The 27,156-nt window shown below is 37.3% G+C and overlaps 1 protein-coding gene across 1 annotated transcript in view; it reads right to left on the bottom strand.

Moving 5' to 3' along the window:
- LOC150084646 (transcriptional adapter 2-beta-like) overlaps positions 1–16,726 on the bottom strand; it is a 356,600-nt gene extending 339,874 nt beyond the window's left edge. Inside the window, exons 1-3 of the mRNA XM_090376312.1 lie at positions 16,519–16,726; positions 16,311–16,408; positions 4,862–4,921 (exon numbers count right to left, since the gene is read on the bottom strand). Coding sequence (XP_090232438.1) covers positions 4,862–4,921; positions 16,311–16,408; positions 16,519–16,525 — 165 coding nt within the window. The 5' untranslated portion in view covers positions 16,526–16,726. The remainder of the gene's footprint in view (positions 1–4,861; positions 4,922–16,310; positions 16,409–16,518) is intronic.
- Between the last annotated feature and the right edge of the window lie 10,430 nt (positions 16,727–27,156).

Here is a 27,156-nt window from a genome sequence, read left to right as displayed (position 1 = left end):
TTCCCAGATATTGACTGGAATTTGTGGGTTGGTCACTCACACACTAGTAAGACTTTTGGATCTATTGGATGATTCTTTTCTGCAGCAGCATGTTCGAGAGGCAGCCAGAGAGGGTAATACTCTTGATCTGGCTATCAGCAGTGATCATTCGTGTATTAAGAATTTGCAGATAAAGGAACCACTAGGTGCCAGTGATCACAATGTACAGATGGGGGATTTACTTAAAGATATAATTACCATCAGACAGTTTTTAAATTCTGTACAATGGGATCAACTGACAATGTTACCAACAGTAAATTCTAAGTGGGAAGCATTCAAGGAATTAATCACGGAAGCTACTAAAAGTTTCATACCTATTAAGAAATATTATTCAAGGTAAAGGCTTAAATGGTTATCAAATGAACTAATGAGACTCGTGACAGAGAAGAAAAATGCATGGGATGCATATAAATTATCAAGTGACTCAGAAGCCTATGGCAGATATAAGCTAGTCTGTAATCAGGTCACAAAGGAGGTTAGGCAGGCAAAGGCAGATTACGAGAAATCTTTGGCAAAAGATGCTAAGAAAAGCAGCAAGGATTTCTTTACATATATAAACTCTAAAAGGAAGGGGATGAATATGATTGGTCCATTTGATATCGATGGTTCCACTGTTGATGATATTGCTCAGATAGCAAACAAACTGAATGAGTATTTTGCATCTACATTCACACATGAGGAGTTATTAAGGTTTCAAAATGGCAGAAGGTTATCAAATAGTAGCAGGGTGTTTAATGATTTTGTAATAACTGAGAGCAAAGTGGAGGAGAAATTGTTGAAGTTATTGTTGAAAGAAATTGTTGAACATAAGAAAAGCACCTGGGGTGGATGGGATCTATCCAGTTATATTAAAGGAGGTGGCAAAGCAACCAAGCAAACCCTTAGCCATAATTATGAGAGCATCCTTGGACTCAGGGGAGGTCCCCACGGCCTGGAGATGTGCAAACGTATCCCCAATTCACAAAGGGGGATTGAAGGGCGACACGGGTAATTACCGACCAGTTAGTTTAACTTCTGTTCCGAATAATGGAGTCACTGGTTAAAAATGCATTGCACAATCATCTAGAAAAGACTGCAGCAATAATTCAGACACAGCATGGGTTTGTTAAGGGAAAGTCTTGCTGACAAATCTGATATGATATTATGATGTGGTTACAAAGGAACTGGATGCAAAAAATAATTTTGATATCATATATTTGGATTTCAGGAAAGCTTTTGACACTGTTGCGCATGGAAGACTATTGTACAAACTGGAGCAGAATGGTATTAAGGGTAAGTTGCTACAATGGATAAAAGGATGGTTGAGTGGGAGAAGACAGAGGGTGGTAATTAATGGGTCCTGCTCTTCGTGGACTAATGTTATTAGTGGAGTCCCACAGGGTTCAGTGTTGGGTCTTCTGTTGTTTTGTATATTTATCAATGATATTGATGAAGGTATAGGCTTAGTGTCGAAGTTTGCAGATGATACAAAGGTTGGCAGGGTTGTTAATGACAGTAATGGCAGTGTGCTACTGCAACCGGATCTAGATAATTTGGGCAGATGGGCTAAGAAGTGGCAACTGAAGTTTAACCTTGATAAATGCAAAGTACTGCATATGGGTAGAAGTAACCCCAGAGAAACGTACCAACAGTGTGGTACTACACTTAAGGTGGTAGAAAATGAAAAAGACCTGGGAGAAATTGTTGTCAGTCAGATATGAAGTTTTCTGAGCAATGCAGACAAGCTGCCAGGGCAGGTCATGGGGTTTTGTCAATGATATATAAGAATTTTGCTAGCAGGGAAAAGGAGGTAATTGTCCCTCTGTATAAGGCAATGGTCAGGCCACACCTTGAGTACTGCGTACAGGTCTGGAGGCCTCATTTTAGGAAGGATGTAGATTTGCTTGAGCGTGTACAGAGAAGGGCAACAAGATTGGTGAGGGGAATGAAGGGATCCACTTACCAAGAGAGTTTTAAGTTCTGCAAATTGCAGTGGCTGGAGACTAGGCACCTGCACAGTGATATGATTGAGGTGTATAAGGCCTTGAATGGGTTGAGCATGCTGAATCTGATGGAATCCTTCCACTTGTTCAGATTACGAACCTAAGGGGGCATAAATTCAAATTAAGAAAAGAGAGATGTAGAACAGATGTGCGGAAATTTGCCTTTAGCCAGCGGGTGGTTAATTGCTGGAACAAACTTGCATCTGTCGTTGTGGAAGTTGATAGGTTAAATAAATTTAAGGAGGAACTGGACAGGCATTTGGTGCCTGTGTGTGATTTTTGGGAATGGGCGATTTTTTTTTTTTTTTGGCTGATGCTGCATAAGCTCATACACTTGCTTTCTTTTACTACTACAATTCATTTAAAATTCAATTCATGTCTAAATTACAAAATATTGCAAAACATTACAGGAAGACTTATTGCTTCCAACCTGTGTTAGTTCAAGAATCAATGCTCAGCATTATTTGTTTGAACCTAGAAATACCTGATCATTGAAATTAGAGAAATGGTTTGTAGTTCAATAAATTTTGGTTTAGGGTTCAAAAGTGAATAGCCTATAAAGTCCTTCCACTGAACATTATTATCACTTGAATTAAGAATATTAAGGAGAGAGAGAGAGAGAGAGAGAGTGAGGAGGTGGACAATATAATGCTGTGCTGTACTGTACTGTACTACATATATAAAATAAAGTGCAATTTAAGCATTAACTGAAGAATACATTGATTGGTGGCTTCCTTGAATCATTTAGCCATTCTAATAATACTGCAACAAAAATGAAAAAAAAAAATTTTTTTTTTTTTTGGAATATATCTCCCATTATATAATTGTATGTATATTAAAACTGTTTATTTATGGACTACTTCTCAAAAATTGTGTTCATAAACTGAAAGATTACTGAAATATGTTGTTGTTGTGGTGTTTTCTGCCACAAGGGCAACTTAGGCTATATTGCGCCTCCCAAATCAATTGACTTTACATATAAAAACTGATTGTGCGGCAGTCAGAAATGGTCATACATCTGAATTTGTTTTAAACAGAGAAAGAATTCAGAGAGATTTGCTTCTTTACCTATGATGCTATTGAGAGACAGATGTTGTTGTATATCTGAAATGAGACTAAAAACACACGTTCGTCGGGCGTTACTGAACAAGCTACATTCAAGGAGTATATGTTTTACTGTAAGTGGTTGCGAGCAACGCACACACTGAGGAGGATCATTTCCTGCAAGTAGATAGAGATGTGTGAGGTGAGTGCGACCTATTCAGGTTCTGGCTAAAATTACTTCTTCTCTTCTATTTTTATGAAGGCTAGAAGTCCATAACTGTGGTTCAGGTTTTATTTGAAATAGCTTGTCATTTGTTGACATTTCCATAGAAGTGTCCATTTCTTCCATGTGTTTTCTCCATATATTGTCTATAATCAGGTTATGGGACTAGATCATTTGTAGGCTATGCTGGAAGGATGCTTTGCATCATCATCTGCACATTCATTTCCTGGATTACCAATGTGGCCAGGGATCAAAGAGAAGATAACAATTTGCTGATGCTCATGAAGATGCATCAGCTTATGTCTTATTAGTTTTAATAAAGGATTATTAAGTGAGGAAGTGCCTTTCAAAGCTAAAATAGCACTCTGCAAATAAGTATATATTATGCTTTTATTTATTGACAGGAATAAGATGTTTTTCATAGCCAGCTAATAGCATGAAGCTCAGCAGTATAACTGCTGCATTTAGCTGGAAGTGAAACTGAACCAGTTGTATTAGGAAAGACGGCAGCTGCACCCACTTGACTGTCAGACTTTGAACCATCTTACTGAAACATCAATTCGTGTCTCTATAAAATATTGAAGAACACTGCATTATGAAGAGCACCTTATTTTACGGTGGTTCTTGAAATTTAATTGTGGGGAGGGGGGGTAGAGAAACTGATAGACATGTTCATTTAGTCCTTTTTAGACAACTAAGTTTTTTTTTTTTTCAATTTCTCTCCATCCCCATTGTAAGTTACATTATTTTAATCCATACTATCACCAATTGTATCTTATTTAATATTATTACAAGGTAAACAATATGCAGCAGACACCAAGAGAGGATCACTGCATGTTGTAACCTTGTTTTCATCATAAATTTTCAACCATGCATATAAACAGGTGCCTCTGTAGCCAGGTGGGCAGGAGTAGCAGCGCGTAGCACACACTTCTTGATTAGACCGGGGTTCGAGCCTGTGACCACCAAATGCGAAGGATGTGGAAAGGTCAGGGAATAACCACCGCATATCCCTGGAGCAATATGGCCTTAGTTACTAATAATAGCCTTAGTTGCTAAAAAACCAAATAACAACAACATATAAATAATTATAATATAAATACTTCATGCAGGGAAGTGTTTATATTTAAATTACAAGTCCTCATACATATTTCTCTTGCCTTAGATGAAATATTATAAGATGATAAACTTAGCTTTCATTAACTCTACATGCAGGCAGGTAAAAAAAAACGAATGGCAGCATTGATGCACACATGCTGTTCCAATTTTGTATCCATTACTATTGTGACAGAAGCCCAAAACACTGCTGCTTATTACTGGTTTGGTGGTGTGGGGCACACTTCAAACCATTGTGGTAACCTCTCCCCTGCTTTGCTCAATCTTGGTTCTCTACCTCCACTGCTTCTTTTGCAATAAATAAAGTCTTAAAACTTTTTGATCAGATGCTCATATATTGGATTCAGCTGTTGCTTACATATCACACTTGTCTCATGACTGTAACTCACTCATTATATTACAGAAATACTACTCTAACGAGAAATATAATATACAGTATATTTGATTAAATACTTACAATCAGCTGATAGTTGTGAGTGTTTTTATGGTTCCCAATTTCAGCTGCACTTGAGAAACACTGAAATTATTTCAAAATATTTACTGAATAATTCAATATCAATTAAACACTTGTATTATGATGGTAAAAATGATATTAAATATTGGGAGAGTTTATTCTGCATATTTTCCTTTAAAGATTATTAATCTTAATTAAAAGAAATATTAATCTTGTTCATGATTTATCACATTTTTTAAATCACATTTTTCGATTTTAATATCATTATATGTAAAAATGCACTTTGAAATATAAACAGCAAATAAATTTGTATTACTTCGTAAAATATCTTGCCATACGTGAAGTATCAGTTTCAATGAACACATCATAGAAATAACATCATTCTGTATACATTTTATTTCAAAAATCAACAAATACTGTATAAATATGGGTTTGTTAAGGGGACATCTTGTCTGACCAATCCGATCGGATACTATGATGCAGTAACAAAGGAACTGGATGCAAAAAATAATTTTGATATCACATACTTGGATTTCAGGAAAGCTTTGATACTGTTGCACATAAAAGACTACTGAACAAACTGTAACACTGTGGCATTAAGGGCAAGTTACTGCTATGGATAAAGGAATGATTGAGTGGGAGAAGACAGACTGATTATCAATGGACACTGCTCTTCGTGGACTAATGTTAATAGTATAGTACCACAGGTTTCGGTGCTAGACCCATTGTTGTTTTCCGGGTTTATCAATGACATTGATAAAGGTATATCAGGCTTAATGCCTAAGTTTTCAGATGATACAAAGGTTGGCAGGGTTGTTAATCACAGTAATGAAGGTATGCTGCTACAACAAGATCTAGAAAAGTTAGGCAGATGGGCTGAGAAATGGCAACAGAAGTTTAATATTGGCAAATGCAAGATACTGCATATGGGTAGCAGTAATCCCAGAGTAACATATCATCTGTGGGGGTACTACACCCAGAGTAGTGGAAAATGAAAAGGACCTGAGGATAACTGTGCAGTCTGATATGAAGTTGTCTGAGCAGTGAAGACAGGCTGCAGAACAGCTCATGGTGTTTTGTCAATGATATACACAAATTTTGCTAGCAGGGATAAGGTGGAGGTTACCCCATTGTATAAGGCAATGGTCAGGCCACATCTTGAGTACTGCAATACATCTAGAGGCCTCATTTTAAGAAGGATATAGAATTGGTGGAAAAAGTACAAAGAAGGGCAATGAAATTGGTGAGGGGGAACAAAGTAATGCTCATACCAAGAACACTCCTTTATTCCCCTCAGGTGTCTAGTCTCTAGATGCTGCAAGGTGATCTGGTTGAGGTGTTTAAAGCTTGAACAAACTCAGTGCTGATGGGATTCTTCCTCTTGCTCAGACTATGCACATGAGGGGGCATAAATTCAAATTGATGCAGAACAGATGTGTGGAACAAGCCTCCATTCATTGTAGAAGTGGATAGTTTGAATAAATTCAAGGAAAAACTAGACAAACTATTAGAGTAGATGGATAGGTGAAATGGATTATTTTTTTATTGGCTGATGCTCTATAAGTTTGCTTTCTTGCATCATTTGCTACTACTAACACTAATATTTCTCTTTATGTAAATTTTAAAAGGTTACAGTAATAAAACCGCTTGTCGATAGGAACTAACTCTTCACTCAATTTATATTATGAAGAAACTCAATCTGAAGTCTGCACAATCAATATTTTAAAAATTAAGAAAAAATATATAAACAGCTATGTAGGAACTGAAAGCCACAACTACCATTAAGAGATAGCTACAAATTATTACACTACTGCATTATTTTTATCCTTAATAACAGAATCGCATTCTGGCACTTCTGCAAGTTCCTTGGTCACTTGCATTATTTCTCTTAGTGATTGGGGTCGCCAGAAAAGTAAGAAGATGTCATAAGAGAGTGACTGACCCCTGATTGGTCAATCACAGAAGCCCATTAATCCCACCCTCTTAAAATCAGTTCCTCTATAATTATATACACTAATTTTAATCCTTGAGTTAAAAAAAAAAAAAAAAGGATTTTTTTATTCATTATACTGTTCCCTTTCTTTGCAGTTTTGCAAGCTTCAAATTTTTAACACAAATGACATCATATTCTATAGAGAAAGATTTGAACATTAGGTAAGCAACACTGAATACATCCAGGACAACTATGGATGAAATTTTTTTTTACAACGGAATGGTTTCTTACTGCTACTCTAAGGTGTACAAAAAAAGACTAGAAAATTAACTACCTGATTTAATCCCGTGTGATTTTTATTTCTGGGATTATCTCAAAGACATTGTTTCAGGAGAACCCAGAAAAAATGAAAGATAATTTTTTCTGTATCAGAGGAAATGGAGCATATTCTCTGCAACTCAGTGTGACAGACATAGAGGGCACACTGAACATGATGTGACATGAATTTCTCAACACTGCTAAATATAGTTCAAGCATAAACTTCTATTTCTAAACAATATTTTATGTTCTTTGAATGAATAAAATGGTATGATAAAAAAAAAATATCGCTGTATATCCCTCCCCATATTTATATTTATCATCCTATCTTTAAATTTTCTTATATACATAGCTTCTCCTTCAATGATTATATCCCTTTCTGTGGCTAACTTGTTCATCATTACTTTTGTTTTAGCCATATTCATCTTTTCTTATATACATAGCTTCTTTAACTTTTCTATTGATAAAATCCCTTCCCTTTCTTCCCAATTATTTTGAAATTCTTTACATTAAAAGTGTAAACATTTGTAAACATATTCAAATACTTTTTTTATTATTATTATTATCAGCCATATGGTGCAGCATAAGCCTCGGACTTATGCTGCACCATATGGCTGATAAAAAAAAACAAAAAAAAAAATTCCCAAGTTACCCCGAGAGAGAGAGAAGTAGAAAGGAATCACCATGAAAGAGAAGAATGATGATATGCAGCTGAGGACCCTGGGTTTGCCAAGCCCATACTCACTAGATGCGAGCACCTTTGATTTCCTAGTATTTCCTGTTCTACAGGTGTACAATGTTTTGTGATTCTAGTTTCAAATAACTTCCTGGAGTTGCTTATTTACATTTTCCTCAAAACCACATGTTTTTGTATATAACATATCTTCCCCTCACTGGAGAGGGGAAGGAAGAATTGTCTCTTAAAATAATACCTTTAAGTTCTTTATTGGTTTAAATACTGCATCTAATCCAACACTGCTATGATATTTGTTGTATGTTCTCATGGTTTTCCCTCTCCTAGCCTGTTATGTATGGTATTCTAACTGCTGCTTTGAACTTATCTGTATTTTGCATTTTTCTTTTTATTTTCCTATGAAGTAGCACTCCTGTAATTCTCTATACATTTGCATACAGTTTTGTTGACCATGCTCTATGGAAACCCATTATTAGTAAAGATTGTGGTGATGCATTTAAGTTCACCTAATTTTTTCAGCTTGCAGCCTCATATTTCTCTGCATGTTAACATTTTGATTATGTTCTTTTTTTTTAATATTCACTGGGTGGTTCAAAGTAAAATTAATGTAACATCTGAAATTGTTGAACATCACAAACATACAGAAAATGGAAATACTAAGAAACTGGATGTAGCTGAACACGCTTATGAATGCTTCCATGCTTTTTACAGGAAGAATTTCAAATAATCAAGAAGAAAGGGGAAGCTATGTAAAAAATTTAAAATAGAGTAATAAATATATGGAGAAAGATGCATACATGCACTATGGATGTACGTATTCAGCAATACGATATAAATTTTTTTTAAAAAAATCAATTTTTTTTTTTAAACTCAGGAATTAAAGTCAATTAGCATTAGTAGAGGTTTATGATGCAAGAAAGCAAGCTTATACAACATCAGCCAAAAAAAAAAAAAAAAAAAAAAAACTTCCCACTTCACCTATCCATTTGCTCCAAAAGCTTGTCCACTTCTTCCTTAAATTTATTTAAACTGTCAACTTCCACAATGACAGATTGGAAGTTTGTTCCCGCAATCAACTACCGGATGGCTAAAGGCAAATTTCCACACATCTATTCACCAACTGTCTTTCCTCAATTTCAGTTTATGCCCCATCAGGTTTGTAATCTGAGCAAGAAGAATCCCATCAGCATTGAGCCTGCTCAATCCATTCAAGGCCTTATACACCTCAATCAGCTCACCTTGCAGGCACCTAAGTCTCCAGATGCTGCAATTTGCAGAACTTGACTTTCTTCATAAGAGCATCCCTTTATTCCCCTCACCAGTCTTGTTGCCCTTCTCTGTACTCATTCTAGCAACTCTACATCCTTCCTAAAGGAAGGATGTAGAGTTACTAGAACTAGAATGAGGCTTCTAGACCTATCTGCAGCAATCAAGGTGTGGCCTGACCATTGCCTTATACAAAGGGATAATCACCTCCTTATCCCTGCTAGCAAAATTCCTATACATCATTGACAAGACCCCATGACCTGCTCTGGCAGCTTGTCTGCACTGCTCAGAAAACTTCATATCTGACTGCATAATTACCAAGAGGTCTCTTTTATTCTCCACCACCCTAAGTGTAACACCACACAGTTGGTACATTTCTCTGGGGTTACTGCAACCCATATTGCATTTATCAATGTTAAATGTCAGTTGCCTCTTCTCAGCCCATCTGACCAACTTTTCTAGATTCTGTTGCAGTAGCATACTGTCATTAAAAACCCTGCCAACCTTTGTATCATCTGAAAACTTTGACATTAAGCTTGATATACCTTCATCAATATCATTGATAAATATACAAAACAACAATGGGCCCAACACCAAACCCTGGAGGACACCACTAATAACATTAGTCCATGAAGAGCAATATCCATTGATTACCACTCTGTCTTCTCCCACTCAACATTCCTTTTATCCATTGTAGCAACTTGTCCTTAATGCCACAGTGCTCCAATTTGTACAGTAGTCTTCCATGTCTAACAATATCAAAAGCTTTCCTAATGTAAATTAATGTAATGAAACTAATGTAAATATTGAGGTGTTTGGATCCTGCCTTCCTATGAACTGTAGGCCTTCAATTTTATTGAATGTTCAAGCTAACAATTTTACGGTTGTTTTTTATTATTTTTTTTTATCTGGAGCCTTAGGCACTTACTCAAACTTTTTTTTGCTTTCTTCTGTTTCTTCCTCTCAAGCCCAATTAAATCGTCACAACAACAATCCAGCAAGGCAATATCACCTCCTCTGATGGTATATCTTACTGCTTTCCCATTTTAATGATATTATGGGCAATTTTTTTCAGTTTCTTCCAATCCTACAAAATCACTGACAAATGCTGAATTCAGTTTTTTCCAGAAATAATTCATGGTTATTTGTTGGTTATTTGTCAACTCATGCCAATTGCATGAAATATTGAGAACTGAACCATAAATGCTAAATTTCTTCAGGGTTTTTAGAGTACAGAAGATTTCAATGTCCAAGAGAAGGTCCTGCACATGAAGAGGGCTTTAAATCAGCATTACACCTTGATTCATTGGCTATAATATTCATATTATGCTGGGAAGAAAAAACAACTTTAATATCAGGATGAAAATAATCTAAATGTGGTGGGGTTCCCAGGAGCATTGTCCAAAACTATCAAAACTTTAAAAGGAATCCACTTATTTTCACAATAAATCTCCACCTGCACAGTGTTGATCCATTCTTTGTAAATTTCAAGTCATCCAATTCCTTTTATTATTCAAATCACTGTCATCTTTGCCAGTGATCTGGATGTAATAAATAATACCCTTTCAACACACCAGGTTCTTTTGTAGTCTTTCCCAAGGGTTTTCATAATGGGTTTTGGGAATAACATGCCACATTAGCTGTGATAATACAATTAGGTGATCTTAGTTTAAAGCTAAGACTTGCTTTTTTCATATTTGGAGATATAAGTTCTTTCAGGTGTTTTTTTGGATTTTGTTTCATTAACATTAAATGTTTGATGAGAACTATAATCATCACTTTTGGTTTTGACAAATGTTTTCACAAATTCTACTGCTCCTTTTTCATCAGTATTGGCTGTTTCACCTTTCAATTTTATGTTACACAAACCTTGGTATTGGTATTTCTGGCGCAAAGGCTACTAGGGCCATATTGCGCCTAAACAAACCTTGAACCTTGGCAGTAAATCTCATAAACCAACCATGACTTTCTTGGAAAAGCAGGTCCAAATTCATTTATTTTTAAATGTTCATACAGGTTCATAGCTTTCTCTTGAATTAGATTTAGAAGAATGCATCTTTGATTCTGATCCTCAATCTATGTTACCAATAAAAGTTACATTGTTCAAAAACAGCAGCAGTGCTTCTTTTTGTAACTATCATAGACCACACTGGTCACACTGGTGTGGTCTACAACAGTTACGAAATGTTCTAAAATTTTTTCTGCCTTTAATAATTGTTCCAACAGTGAAAGCACAAGATGGATTTATGTTTTCATATTTTTTTTTTCACTTCCACTTTCATTTCAAAATATTTTAGCTTTTTTTCTTTTACATATATATCTTTATCACTTTTCCTTTTCTCAGCTAATTTTAAGACTAATCACAATAAACAAAAATGCACAACAAAAGTTGGATTATGTTTATGTAAACAAAATGATGCACGAACCGAGAGAGAGAGAGAGAGAGAGAGAGAGAGACTGCACACTGATCAGCAATTTTACCCTCCCTCTCTTCCCTTGCAATACAAGTGAGTTAGCAACAGTTCATATCTTCAGATGCACATTCATTATCTTGCCACGAACAATTATATTATGAGGGAGGTCTGCTTTAATTAGTTCCTAAATTTTGGAGCATGGAAAGAATCAGTTTTGATCAAATTGTCTTGTTTTTTGTAGTCTTTTTCCCTTCTGGCAGAGTGGAAATTTCACCAGGTGAAATTTCCGGGGCAAAAAATATTCCTAGAATACAAACTTGAAAATTTGTCATTCTCCAGTTTTCAGTTGGGTTGTCATAATGCATTTTCTGAAACCAACCAACTTTTACAGATTTCACAGTAGATTGCTAAACTTCTAAACAATGTTAATGCAGGAAGTTTCATCCAATATATAAAGTTGGGAGACTGTCTTTTTTCATGTGTTTCTGAAGCCAGTAGCATTTAAATTGCATAATTAATGCAATGGTCTCTTTACTCACAGAAGAACAAACTTTTCCTTCCCAATGGTTTCCCTTGGTATTGTACTACTTTCAAACAAATGGCATTACCAAAATGTTATGTTGCCATTTACATATTTAAAAGAAACCACTTGCTAATCTGAGAGAGATCAGCACGTCCTAAAAAAAAAAAAAAAAAAACTGCCATAGTGGCATATTTGTATCATAAGCTTTTGGTAATGCTATCTATGGTGCCTCTGTAGCCAGGTGGGCAGGAGCAGCAGTGTGTAGCACATGCTTCTTGATTAGACTGGGGTTCAAGCCCATGACCGCCAAATATGGAGGATGCGGAAAGGTCAGGGAATGACCACCACATATCCCCAGAGCAATATGGCCTTAGTTACTAATGTTCCTAAAAACCAAATAACAATGCTATAAAAATTGAAATGAAATAATAGCCAAATGAAAGTTCATTTGGCTATTATTTAATTGCATAAAATAATAGCTAAATAATTTTTAAAATAAACAGCATACAGAAATGTACCAAAAATTATTTTTGGGTTACTTTATTAGAGACTCATAACATGCAAATATGAGTGCTACCAGAGCCATGAACAAGGCTCTTGCCTCAGATTAAAAGCTGAAAGGGGCACCAAAAGAAAGATTAAATAATTGTCAACGTTGCCATAATTAACAGTAGGGTATAATTTTTCATTCTTGCCTCAGCTACTAATATGGCTCGGCACGGCCCTGCATGCTACTGCCAATGTTGAAACAAATATTTTTGAGCATTACTGCAAATACATAAGAATTGGTGCCTGTATGGACACTGGATCATGTGTGTGTGGATGTTCATAATTAGAGGACTGTGCATATGTTTTCACATGCAGAGTCTGCACATACGGTAAAACCTCTAGTAGTGACCAACTCCTCAAAAGGGACCACCGCTGCAGGTGACCAAAATATGATGCAATGGTTTAAAGAGATACCATGATCATGCTAGTTATCGTCTCGAAGGCATCTATCACCTTCCTAATACCCTTGCTTCACGACTGCTATCCTTAGAACTGAGTTTATGAAAAGGTTGGTTTAAAGCAGTGGTTCCCAAACGTTTTTGGTCACCATCCCCTTGGTTCCATAAACTAGTCCCCAATGCCCCCTACCCTCCCCTGTAAAAAGAATTATTTACAATATCAGTTTGCACAACCAACCAAGGAAGATAATAACAATAAAATTCAAAACAGTAACAATTAATTGCACATTTATTCAAAATCCAATTAAAACTTTTTAGTTTAATTAATTCAACAAAATTTCATAAACTTGGTTCAGTGATACCAGCTTTTCAAAGTCTGAGTCATTTAGCAAGAGTCAGATACCGCATTTAATAACTACTTCACTGTTAAATTCTTAATGCAATGGATGCACTTGATGAAATGATATCAGTTTTCAAGTCACTTAGCAGAAGTCTTAAATCATCACATTTAGTAATTTAGTGTCAGTTTCTTTGCTTGGAGAGAAGTTGGAGGACACACTAAAACCAGCATAAAATATTTATAGCTACTTACCAAATGTGCACAAACTTCACCTACCACAGATGTACAGTAATTAATTTAAAAGAAAATCAACAATTATTACCTATAACTGGCAATCTTGTTACAACTCAAAATTGTAAACACAAACAAAGTGACTGACCAAAGAAAATAGCTTTGAAAGTGATATGAGCAGTAAAACTTTAAATATAAAGTGAAGGTGGTGGTTCACCCTAGGCTCTAGCCTGGTCAATTGTAAATTAGCGACCAATGCTCTCAGCAGGGCCCACCTCCTCCAGTGCACCCCCTGACACACACACACACTCTTGGCTCTTAGTCCTCCCCAGATAATCCAATTGTCCCAAGGGGTCAATATAGCCCACTTTAGGAACCACTGGTTTAGAGGTATAACCTGAGGGATTTTTCCAGGTATGGGGGACCATTAACTATTATTTCTGTTCACAGAAGGTGGAAGCAACGGGAGACCTTGTAAATTGCAGCATGACTTTCTTGCCCCATCTGTAAATTGTGGCATGAACAGAAATGTTGTCAAAAAAAAATAACCAAGTATTGATGACCATACTGGACTGAGTAAAATGCTTCAGTAAAATGTAGAATGGTGGGAGAACAAATACCCTTGTGTAAAAATGAGTGGGGAGGGCCATGCAAATGGTGGATGCATTGGATGAGCCACACCAGGATCCAATCTAGGGGACCCCAATTGAGCGAGCCATCAAAGTCCCAACATAAACAAACAAGGCCCTTTAATCCCTTTGCATTTGAGCCCCCAAGTACCTTTGCACGGCCCTGGTGAAGGCAATATTATGGATATTGTTTGCTGTGTAGGTGCAATATCAAACAGAGGTAAAGGTAACTTTATCAAACCAATTGAAACTGAGAAACAAACTGATCAAGTTCACATAATAGAGTTGTTTTTTAAATATTACATATTTACAAAATAATTTTTTAAAAGTTTATATATAATTATTGTTATATACACAAAAGCGATATTTCATTCTGAAAAAGTTAGCCTCCTTTTTGGATTGTGGCAAACCTAGAGTCAATAATAATACGCCAAATATTGTTGTTATTTCAGGGCCTTAACGCTTAATTACTCTATCATGGGTGAAAATTCACCCAAGGGAAATTTCATTTGTTTATAATTTTGTGGCAATGCTGCTTAACTGGGTCATATGTCAGCTATTCATATTTGTTGTTAGTACTAACAACAAATATGAATTGCTGATGCATGACTTATTTCAAACATGAAATAAGTCATGCGCTTGTTTCTCCTGATAAAGGTCTACAACATTGAGTATTATTAATATCTGGGTGAAAATTCACCCATGATAGTATTAGTATATCTATTACGTCTTTGGATTTTTACACATAGTCTTCTGATTTTTATGTTGCACCTTTCTTCTAATTGCACTACAATGACAACTTATATTTATGAAGGTCAGGCAATAAGTGAAGAGGAGTTCTCAAAGTTCAAATGCAATTTCTTCCAAACTTCAAAAGAAGTTTGGAAGAAATTGCATTTGACTCTGATGGTTCAAAAACTGAAGATTTGTGCAAGGTCGACAAAGTAGAGAATGATTTGCAAGGATGTGATGTAGATGGAGAAAATGATGACATTCCTGATCCTGGAAAAAATCCCAAGAGCAGTGATGAGTATGTTCCTGGAGCAGTAAGTTTGTCAGAAAGATTCTGCCCTGATTGTGTTTGTACCAAAAGGCAAGAAAACTGGAAACATTAAGCCAAGGAAGCAGAGTGAAAAAAAGGGTTAGTTCTGGATTATGATATTTGTGATCAGCATATTTTGGTTCCTCACAAAAAGGTTCTCGTTGGTAAGGGAAAAAATCCAAATAAAAAATGATCTAGTGAATTTTCTGTCAAACATAAAACTCCAGCTAGAAATATCCACAATATTCTTCCCGGTCTGATAGGTGAAGCAAAGAAAGTCAAAAGGACATAACACAGAAAATAGGTTTCAGTTCCTTCAAGAATTGAGTCTGAATTTATGTTCATCATGGATGAAGCAATGATTGATGATAAAAAAATATGCCTCAAAAGCATCAAGATGAAGATAGAAGATATTTTGAAAATGAGGAACTAATTTCCAACTACATCTGTGAATACTCCTAAAGATGCACCTCAAGACAAAGGATCAAAAAAGGGAAGATGTCATTTATGTAAACAAAGTGATAAAAAATTTGCCATTCAGTGCATAAAATGTTCTAAATTTATATGTAACAAGTACAGGAGTATGATCTGTGCAAGCTGTTCAGACTGATTTTTCATTTTTATAAATTAATCCTTTTGAATAAAAATTATATTTAAAATTATAATTTATAAAAATTGATTTTTTTTTTTTTTTTTTTGGCTGATGCTGCATAAGCTCATACACTTGCTTTCTTGCATCACATGCCACTACTATTACTATCTTTTCTTCTTTTTTTTTTTTTTTTTTTTTTGCAAATCCCTGTTTATTAACCTAAAATTAATGATGGGTGAAAAATCACCCATGATAGTATTAGTGTACTAAATAGAGGATGACAGTGCAGGTTGATATGCTGATTTATTATATTATTTTATTAAATTATTGTCTTGGATGACCACAAAGTAATTTTAAAAATCTACATAATAGTAAAGATACATTCTAACAACCCAATTCGTAACTGTCCGTGTATAACAATTGGAAAATTCGACTTTTACAATGTGAAAAATGATAAAAAAGCATATACCAACTAATGTCAAATAAACAGAACAGGGAAATGCATGTGGGTCATGTAACTTACTTGTAAACACAAGTCGAAATCCGTACACTCTGCACATTTCACTCGGACTCCAGTTATATCCTGCTGACAATAATTACAATGATATTTCCCGATAAAACCTGTAAAAGATAAGAATGCTAGTTAAAAGTATAAATTTTAATTAAACATACTCAGGGACTCGTTAAATAATTCGTAAACATATAATTATAAAATTGTAACGTTCACCCACCAGCCATCGTCCAATACTTTCGGTACCTTATGACGTCATTTCCAAATAAATCTCTTCATGAGATATTAAGGAAGATAATCGATCGTGCCCATGACCTTCTTTCATTCCAGGTGCATCAGATAGACGATTTGAAGGTAACCGGAAGCGAAAACTTAATTATGCACATGTACTCATTGGCTGTCTCGAGATGAACAGCCGCTTTCGACTCTCACAAGTGTCTTTCGCACAAGTTTACAAAATTACGATACAGCGGTACCTAACAATAAGTAGAATGTTCCGAAAGTCTAGCAAAAAAAAAAAAAAAAAAACATTCAAAGAAAAATGCGGTTTTTCCAAAAATACCCTACAAATTATGATACCTTTCATGAAATCAAAATTTTATTTAATTCCAAATGTCGCAGAAGTGCAGCACTGCTGTAAACGTGACGTCAAGGAAAAGGTCTATAGATTTAAAAGGTATGTCGGCCATTCATTTTCTATTAATGACCGTTTCTTTAACTTTAATCACAATATTGACTTCAATCGCCCAAAATTTGCTGATTAAGCTGAACTATAATAATTCTGAATCTGCGACAGATTCTTTATGGAACTGTAATTCGTAAAAACACATGAGAGAAAGAACTGTCCAATACTATCATCTGGATTACCTGACTAATAAGAAATTCAAGGAAAAAGGAATCTGACGGCTCGTCCGTGAAGGGGGAGGGGAGACCCTCATCAACATTCCCTTCAATATTAGCAAGTTACGGCTACGCAAGTTGTCTGCCCAACATATCTAGTAAAAAGTTTCGAGACTATAGGATTCACATAATGATTTTAACATTCCCATGAATTATGTCTGCGATGAAGTAGTAACGTCATCGATGCATGGAAAATCCAGTTAGCATGCGGTTAAGATTCAGTTGTTGTTGTATCAGCGATGATCCTGCTCAGATAGCTGACAAACTGAACGAATATTTTGCATCGACATTCACACATGAGGAATTCTGTAGGAAAGTGGAGGACAGAAGCATATTAAACTCTAACAAGGACCTAAATGATTTTGTAATAATTGACAGCAAAGTGAAGGAGAAATTGTTGAAGTTAAACTTAAAAACACACTTGGGGTGGATGGATCTATCCTTATATCAAAGGAGGCGGTAAAGGAAGTAAGCAAAGCTTTGGCTATCATTAAAACAGCATCCGCGGACCCAGTGGAGGTCCCAACTGGCTGCAGATGTGCAAATGTATCCCCAATTCACAAAGAGGGATCAAAGTGTGACATGAGCAATTACAGACCTATTAGTTTAGCTTTTGTTCTGGGGAAAATAATGGAGTCACTGGGTTAAAGAAGCATTGCAGGATTGTCTAGACCAGACGGCAGTAATACTACAGACACAGCATGGGTTTTTTAGGGAAATCGTGTCTGGCCAATTTGATTGGATACCATGATGTGGTAGCAGAGGAACTGGATGTAAAAAATAAAATTTTGAAGTCGATTCGAGCAAACTTCACTTCCAAAACAACTAGAAAAAAAATTAAGAAATGATAATAGAGATTAAACTCAATTCATTAAACTACTGATGTAAACCAAATGATAGAATAAATTAAAACAATGAGTGGTGTACATTAGCATTAGCATTAGTAGAGGCATATGATGCGAGAAAGCAAGCTTATTCAGCATCAGCAAAAAAAAAAAAAAAACCCACTCCCATTTCACCCCTCCGTTCGTTCGAAATACCTGTCCAGTTGAGCCTTAAATTTGTTTAGGCTATCAACTTCAACAACAAGTGATGGAAGTCGGTTCCACCAACCAACCACCCGCTGGCCAAAGGCAAATTTCCGCACATCTATCCGACATCCGTCCTTCCTCAATTTGAATTTATGCCCTCTGAGGTGATTATTCTGAGCAAGATAAAAAATCCCATTGCCATTGAGCATGCTCAAACCATTCAAAGCCTCATACACCTCTATCAGGTCACCTCGCCGGTGCCTAGTCTCCAGACTCTGTAATTTGCAAAACTTAAGCCTTTCTTCGTAAGAGCAACCCTTTGTTCCATTCACTAATCTTGTTGCCCTTCTCTGTACCCGTTCCAGCAGCTCTACATCCTTCTTGAAATGAGGCCTCCACACCTGTATACAGTACTCAAGATGTGGCCTAACCATTGCCTTATACAAGGGAATAATCACCTCCTTATCCCTGCTAGAAAAAATCCTGTATATCATTGACAAGACACCATGAGCTACTCTTGCAGCTCGTCTGCACTGCTCAGAGAATTTCATATCTGCCTGCACAATTACCCCCAGGTCCTTTTCATTCTCCACCACTGTCAGTGTAGTACCGCAGAGTTGATACGTTGCTCTGCGGTTACTGTTTCCCATATGTAGTACTTTACTTTTGTCAATGTTAAACTTCATTCGCCACCTCTCAGCCCATCTGTTCAACCTTTCCAGATCCTGTTGCAGCAGCATAGCGTCAGTAGTGTCCTTAACAACCCTGCCAACCTTTGTATCATCTACAAACTTGGACATTAAACTTGATATCCCATCATCAATATCATTCATAAACACCGAAAACAACAACGGACCCAACACTGAATCCTGAGGAACTCCACTAATAACATTAGTCCACGTTGAGCAGTGTCCATTGATTACCACTCTCTGTCTTCTGCCACTCAACCATCCCCCTTATCCATAGCAGCAATTTGCCTCCAATGCCACACTGCTCCAATTTGTGCAGCAGTCTTCCATGTGCAACAGTATCAAAAGCCTTTCTAAGATCCAAATATATAATATCAAAGTTATTCCCTGCATCCAGTTCTTTTGTGACCACATCATAGTATCCAATCAAATTGCTCAGGCAAGACCTGCCCTTAACAAAACCATGCTGCGTCTGAGCTATAACTGAATTCTTGTCTAGATGATCCTGCAGTGCTTTTTAACCAGTACCTCCATTAACTTACCTGGAACAGAAGTTAAACTAACAGGTCTATAATTACTTGTGTCAGCCTTTGATCTTCCCTTGTGAATTGGGGTTACATTTGCACATCTCCAATCTATGGGTACCTCTCCTGAGTCCAAAGAAGCTCTCATAATTATGGCTAGGGGTTTGCTTACTTCCTTTGCTGCCTCCTTTAATATAACTGGATAGATCCCATCCACCCCAGGTGCCTTTTTTATGTTTATCCTCAACAATCTCTCCTCCACTTTCCTCTCAGTTATTACAAAATCATCCAGCTCACTGCCAATGTTTACTTTACCTACATCATTCTCCTTCCTGAATAACTCCTCATGCGTGAATGTAGATGCAAAATACTCGTTTAGATTGTTAGCCACCTGAGCAGGATCCTCAACTGTTGAACCATCAATATCCAGTGGACCAATCTGATTCATCCCTTTCCTTCTCGAGTTTAAATATGTAAAGAACTCTTTTCTGTTTTTCTTTGCATCCTTTGCCAAGGATTTTTCGTAGTCTGCCTTTGCCTGCCTAATCTCCTTTGTGACTTGGTTACAGACCAACTTATATCTATCATAGGCTTCCATTTCACCCATTAATTTGTATGTATCCCATGCAGTTTTCTTCTCTGCCACATGCCTCATTAGTTCATCTGACAACCATTTAGGCCTAAACCTTGAATAATATTTCTTAGTTGGTATGTAAAGCCTGGTAGCCTCCAAGATTAGTTCCTTGAATGCTTCCCATTTCGAGTTCGCTGTTGGTAACATCATCAGTTGGTCCCACTGTATAGAATTTAAATACTGTCTCAGACCATCATAGTCGCCTTTACGAAAACAAAAACCCTTCCCTTTACCTCTGATGGTAGTTACCTCCTTGAGTAAATCCCACTTCAACACACTGTGATCACTGCCACCTAGTGGTTCATTTATCTGCAGATTCTTAATGCATGAAGAATCACTACTGATAATCAGATCAAGAGTATTGCTCCCTCTTGTTGCCTCACGAACATGCTGATGTAGAAAACAATCATCCAATAAATCCACAAAAGCCTTGCTAGTGTGCGAGTGACCAACCCACAAATTCCAGTCAATATCTGGGAAATTAAAATCCCCCATTATAAGACTCTCTGATTTACTGGCCCACTCTATTTCCCTGTACAATATCTTATTATACTCATCAGAGTCATTAGGCCTATAGCACACTCCTACTCTCAATTTTGATTTCCCTATGCTTATGTCACACCAAACTGACTCGACACTGCCCTGTCCATCAATGTCGACTGGCTTCACTTCCTTGGACCTTATGTGTTTCTTAATTAATAGCATAACCCCTCCTCCCCTCCTGTCCTGTCTATCCTTTCTATACACATTGTATTCCCCAAATTCCAGTTCCGCATTACTTATATCTGTGTGACACCACGTCTCTGAAATCCCCACAATATCTGCCTTTGATGTTTTGAGCAACACCTCAAATTCATCAAATTTATTTATTAAACTCCTAGCATTGGTGTACACACAAGTGTACATGCACCTGTTCTTTTTCTTAGCTACCCTAACACAACCCATGTGTTTACTTGTACCCCAATGATTCCCAGCAGTCTGAAATATCCTGCATCTTGTTTTTCAGGCTTCTGCTCATTTCAATAGAAGCAGTGCAAGAATCACTTCCACCTCTGCCAGTGGCTACTGTTAATCGATTATTCCTTGTATCCCCCCCAACTAGCAGTTTTCCGACCCGCCTAACACTGCCTCGACAGCATCAGCAAAAATTCTTGCACCCTTTCTATTTAAGTGTATCCCATCCCTGTAGAAGCAATCTCTCCTGTTAACAAGTACAGTCCAGGCTGAAAAACATTCTACCCCTTGAGCCTTGCACAATCCCTCCAGGGCCGAATTGATTGACAAGGCTCTCATCATATACTCCCTCCTATCGTGTCTGGGCAGAATTGCAGACACTTTCAAATTCAACCCTAATTCACGGCTTTTTTTTCAACATTGACCTGTACTTGCTAATTAATTCCGCCGGTCTCCTACTCTTAATATCATTAGTGCCAACGTGTACAACTATATCACCTTTTGTGCCCTTAAAAGATGATATCCTCTCTACAACGTCATCAACCTTTGCCCCTGGCAGACATACCCTGGTCCTATTCCACCTATCCTTTTTACAAAGCATGTTCCCCGTTTCCCTGACAATAGAGTCACCAACAACTACTAGTTCCTGTGGGACCAGCGCATTCTGCCTAGGGGGCTGCTTCTGTGTTGCCTGATGACCAAGTGCAAGCTCTGGCGTTGATGTAGGCAGCTGAGAGTTTGATGGGCCCCTCAATTTATTTCCTTCGAGGGCATCCACCCTGTCCTTCAAGCTCTCATAAAGGCCCATAACAATGCTGAGTTGTCGCCTGATTTCCTTGCACTCCTTACATCGTGCACACACAAAGACATCCCCCTTGGCAGTATCATGTCCCGTACCCGACTGTCCGCAGACATCAAGCAAACAGTGCATTTAAAAAGACTGTGATTCAGAGGGCAACTGCCCCCCCCTCAGTTCTCCCCTGAACCACAGCACTCCCATTAGCTTGAGTCTTTTGCTTTGCTGCTCTGGTCAGAGTCATGATTCCGATTTCAAAACAAAAATTAAATCCTTAAGTTATATCCCAAAACAGTTATGTTATATATATATTTTTTTTTTTTCGGTATCTAGTGTTTTCTACGAGTTCCCTTTATACAACTTCCGTATCACGTGTACCACTATAGTTATGTATTAATTATTTGTTACGATTAAGTCGTTATATATATATAGAGTTAAAAATACAATTTAATTGACAATAAAGTTTATCAAGATTAATAGATTTACTGATTAATTGACAATATTATATTATGCACTATACTACACTAAGCTTATGCTATCATGTAAAAATGGCGAGAATTCTCGAACGGTACTTCTACGGACTCGTAAGTATTGATTAGCTTCCAAATCTCGCTATCTCAATTTAAGCTTGTTTGGTTCATTATTTCTCTTAATGTCAGGGGAGTATCAGGATATCCACTGATATTTGCTGGGAGAGCGATCAGTGATTGAAATACGATCCTTTTCGGAGTTCACATGTGCTGGCGTCCCACGAAGAGATAGTGTTTGTAGATTCTTTCTTTTTATGGTACAGTAAACTCTCGCTAATCCGGAGTAATTTGGGGGAGAGGTCATCCAGATTAAGTGATAATCCAGATTAGTGAAGCAAAAGATAGCACTAAAAGACGAAAAAAATTAGACCCCAAATAAATGATATAGGTAGTTCTGTTATTTGGTTTTTAGGAGCATTAGCAACTAAGGCCATATTGCTTCGGGGATATGCGGTGGTCATTGCCTGACCTTTCCTCATCCTCCGTGTTTGGTCGTCACGGGCTCGAACCCCAGTCTAATCAAGAAGCATGTGCTACTGCCCACATCGCTACGGAGGCACCATAGGTAGTTCTGAAGAAAATAAATTTTAAATCACTGTAGAACCTTTATTTAAAAACTATAAAAAACAATACATTTATCCATGGATAAATGTATTGTGTTTTTTTACATTTATCAGGTGGCGCGCTGACGTCACACGCCAACGCCACTTGATCGTTGTGTGAACAGGAATACTAGTGAAATTCAGCTTCTTCCAGCAACAATACTTTTCGCTTTTTTAAAGTTTGCGTGGGTGCGAGAGTACATGTGAACAGGGGAAGTTTTTACAGCTCAAGCAAATAGAGAAGTTTTTGCTTTTTTATTGACTTTAATTGGAATATTAATTTATTTTTTAGAGTTGCTTTATATTCCTAGTAACAATATTTTAGTTTAAATTGAATTTAGATAGAGATTTTATAGATTATTACTTAGTATCCCAAGGGAATCAAATTCACGTGTGGACAGGTTTTGTAGTTCGCGCAACCGAAAAGTTTTTAATTATACTTAACCGCTTTATTGACTTAATTGTTAGATTACATTATTTTCTCTAAGTAGCTTATAGACCTAGTCAAGCTCCGTGGTTTATTTTGAATTTAGATAGCGCGATTTGGAAAGTAAATAATACCTCCTGTCCGTAGATTAACGGTTCCTAACTTGCCGCCATTATTATACGATACAACGTGTGCTGGCGTAAGGTTTAACGGAAAACTAGATAGCGAGTATAGTAGTATCAATTAATCAGTAAAGTTTATTAAACTTCATTGTAAGTTGAATTGTACTTTTTTAACTAAATAAATATAGCGACCTAGTTATTACAAACGTAACATCATAAATTAATACATATAAGTTGACAGTGGATAAGAAAGTCACATAACTTAACTTGGAGATAATATTCGATACCGAAATACATATATATAGTGTTAAAATTGCATTGGGATATAGGTTTAGGGTTATATTTTGTATTGGAATTTTATTGAACTTGAATAGAAATCATGACTCAGACCAGAGCAGCAAAGCAAAAGGCTCAAACTAGTGGAAGTGCTGTGGCTCAGGGGAGAACAGGGGGGGGGACGGTTGTCCTCTGAATTACAGTCTATTGAATTGCACTGCTTGTATGATATTTTTCGAGCCATCAGGAACGGGACATGATGTTGCCAAGTGGAATGTCTTTGTGTCTGCGCGATGTAAGGAGTGCGAGGAAATCAGGCGCCAATTCGGCATCGTTATGATCTTATATGAGAGCTTGAAGGACAGGGTGGATGCCCTCGAAGGATTGAGAGGCACATCAAGCTCTCAGCTGCCCACATCAATGCCAGAGCTTGCATTTGAACATCACGAAACATAGCGGCAACCCCCAAGGCAGAATGCGCTGGTCCCAAAGGAACTAGTTGTAGGTGACTCTATGGTCACGGAAACGGGGAACATATTGTGCAAAAACGGATAGATGGAACAGGACCAGGGCATGTCTGCCAGTGGAAAAGGTTGACGGCGTTGTGGGGCAGATATCATCCTTTAAGGGTACAAAGGGTGATATTGTTATACACGTTGGCACTAATGATATTAAGAGTAGGAGACCAGCAGAATTACTTAACAAGTACAAGACAATGCTGAAAAAAAGAGCCGTGATTTAGGGTTGAATTTAAAAGTGTCTGCAATTCTGCCCAGACAAGATAGGAGGGAGTATATGATGAGAGCCATGTCGATCAATTCTGCCCTGGAGAGATTGTGCAAGGCTCAAGGGGTAGCATTTATCTCTGTGTGCTTGTTAACAGGCAAGACTGCTTTTGCAGGGATGGAATACGCTTAAATAGACAGGGTGAAAGAATATTTGCTGATACTATCGAGGCAGAGTTAGGTGGTTCAGAAAACTGCTAGCTTGGGGGAAACACGGACTAATAGATTAACAGTAGCCGCTGGCAGAGGTAAAGGTGATTCTTGCACTACTTCTATTGAAATGCAATTAAACAGCAGCCAAGAAAGCAAGGCAATGGAAATTTCCAGGACTGCTGGGAGTCATACTGGAACAAGTAAATACATGGGCTGTGTCAGGGTAACTAAGAGTACAAACAGATGCATGTACAAAAATGCTAGGAGTATAGTTAATAAATTCAATGAGCTTCAAGTGCTAGTCAAGACATCAAAGACAAATATTGTTGGGATATCAGGGACATGGTGTCACACAGACATAAGCAGTACTGAACTGGAATTTGAGGAGTACAAGGTGTACAGAAAGGATAGACAGGACAGGAAGGGAGGAGGGGTTATGCTGTTAATTAAGAAACACATAAAATCTAAGGAAGTGCATCCAATTGATGTGGGTGGACAATACAATGTTGAGTCTGTTTGGTGTGACATAAGCGCTGGGAAAGGAAAAATGAGAGTAGGTGTGTGTTATAGGCCTAATGAATCTGATGAGTATAATGAGCAGTTGTGCAGATAAATAGTGGGCCAATAAATTAGATTGTCTTATAAGGGGGGGGATTTTAATTTCCCGGATATTGAGAGGAATTTGTGGGATGATCACTCACACACACACACTAGCAAGGCGTTTGTGGATTTATCTGATGATTGTATTCTACAGCAGCATGTTCGGGAGGCAACTAGAGGGAGTAATACTCTTGATCTGATTATCAGTAGTGAATCTTCAAGAATCAAGAATCAGCAGATAAAGGAACCACTAGGTGGCAGTGACCACAGTTTGCTGCAGTGGGATTTACTCAAAGAGGTAACTACCATAAAGGGAAGGGTTTTTGCTTTTGTAAAGGTGACTACGGTGCTCTGAGACAGTATTTAAATTCTATACGGTGGAACCAACTGATGATGTTACCAACAGCAAATTCAAAATGAGAAGCATTCAAAGAATTAATCTTGGAAGCTACTAGGCTTTTCATGCAACCAAAGAAATATTGTTCAAGATTTATGCCTAAATGGATGCCGATGAACTAATTAGACGTGGCAGAGAAGAAAAATGCGTGGAAAACATAAATTAACATGTGACACAGAAGCCTATGATAGATATAAAGTTACAAAGGAGGTTAGACAGGCGAAAGCAGATTACGAGAAATCTTTGGCAAAGTATGCAAAGAAAAACAGCAAAGACTCCTTTACTTATGTAAACTCTAGAAAGAAGGGGATGAATCAGATTGGTCCACTTGATATAAATCGATGGTTCAACTGTTGATGATTCTGCCCAGGTAGCTAACAAATTAAATGAATATTTTGCATCGACATTCACACGTGAGGAGATATTCAGGGAGAGGAATCTCAGCGGTGTATTCAACTCTGCCAGTAAGCTAGATAATCTTGTAATAACTGAGAGTAAATTGTAGGAGAAATTGTTGAGGATAAACACAAAAAAGGCACCTGGCGTGGATGGAATCTATCCAGTTATATTAAAGGAGGTGGCAAAGGAAGTAATCAAACCCTTAGCCATAATTATGAGAAATTCCCTGAACTCGGGGAGGTACCCATGGACTAGAGTTGTGCAGATGTGACTCCAATCCACAAAGGAGGATCAAAGGGAGAAACAGGTAATTACAGACCTCTTAGTTTAACCTCTGTTCCAGGAAAATTAATGGAGGCACTGGTTAAAGAAGTATTGTAGGATCATCTAGACAAGACTTCAGTTATAGCTCGGACACTGCATGGGTTTGTTAAGGACACAGCATAGCCTTGTTTGACTAATTTTATTGGATACTATGATGTAGTCACAAAAGAACTGGATGCAAATAAAAACTTTGATATCATATATTTGGATCTTAGAAAAGCCTTTGATACTGTTGCACATGGAAGACTGCCGCACAAATTGGAGTAGTGTGGAATGGAGTCAAATTATTGCTATGAATAAAGTGATGGTTGAGTGGCAGAAGACAGAGAGTGGTAATCAATGGACACTGCTCTTCGTGGATTAATGTTATTAGTGGAATCCCTCAGGGTTCAGTGTTGGGTCCATTGTTGTTTTCTGTATTTATAAATGATATTGATGATGGTATATCCGGCTTAATATTCAAGTTTGCAGACGTTACAAAGGTTAGCAGGGTTGTTAATGACAGTACACTGCTGCAACAGGATCTAGAAAAGTTGAGCAGGTGGGCTGAGAGGTGGCAAATGAAGTTTAACATTGACAAATGTAAAGTACTACATATGGGATACACTGACAGTGGTAGAGAATGAAACGGACCTGGGGGGTATTGTGCAGGCAGATATGAAGTTTTGTGAACAGTGCAGACGGGCTCCAAGAGTAGCTCATGGTATCTTGTCAA

This window comes from Mastigoproctus giganteus, chromosome 6 (genome assembly GCF_048544385.1).
Source record: "Mastigoproctus giganteus isolate SK-2022 chromosome 6, ASM4854438v1, whole genome shotgun sequence".
Lineage (NCBI taxonomy): Eukaryota > Metazoa > Arthropoda > Arachnida > Uropygi > Thelyphonidae > Mastigoproctus > Mastigoproctus giganteus.
The sequence above is the reverse complement of the archived record's forward strand: the minus strand, read 5'-3'. Positions and strand labels throughout refer to the sequence as shown.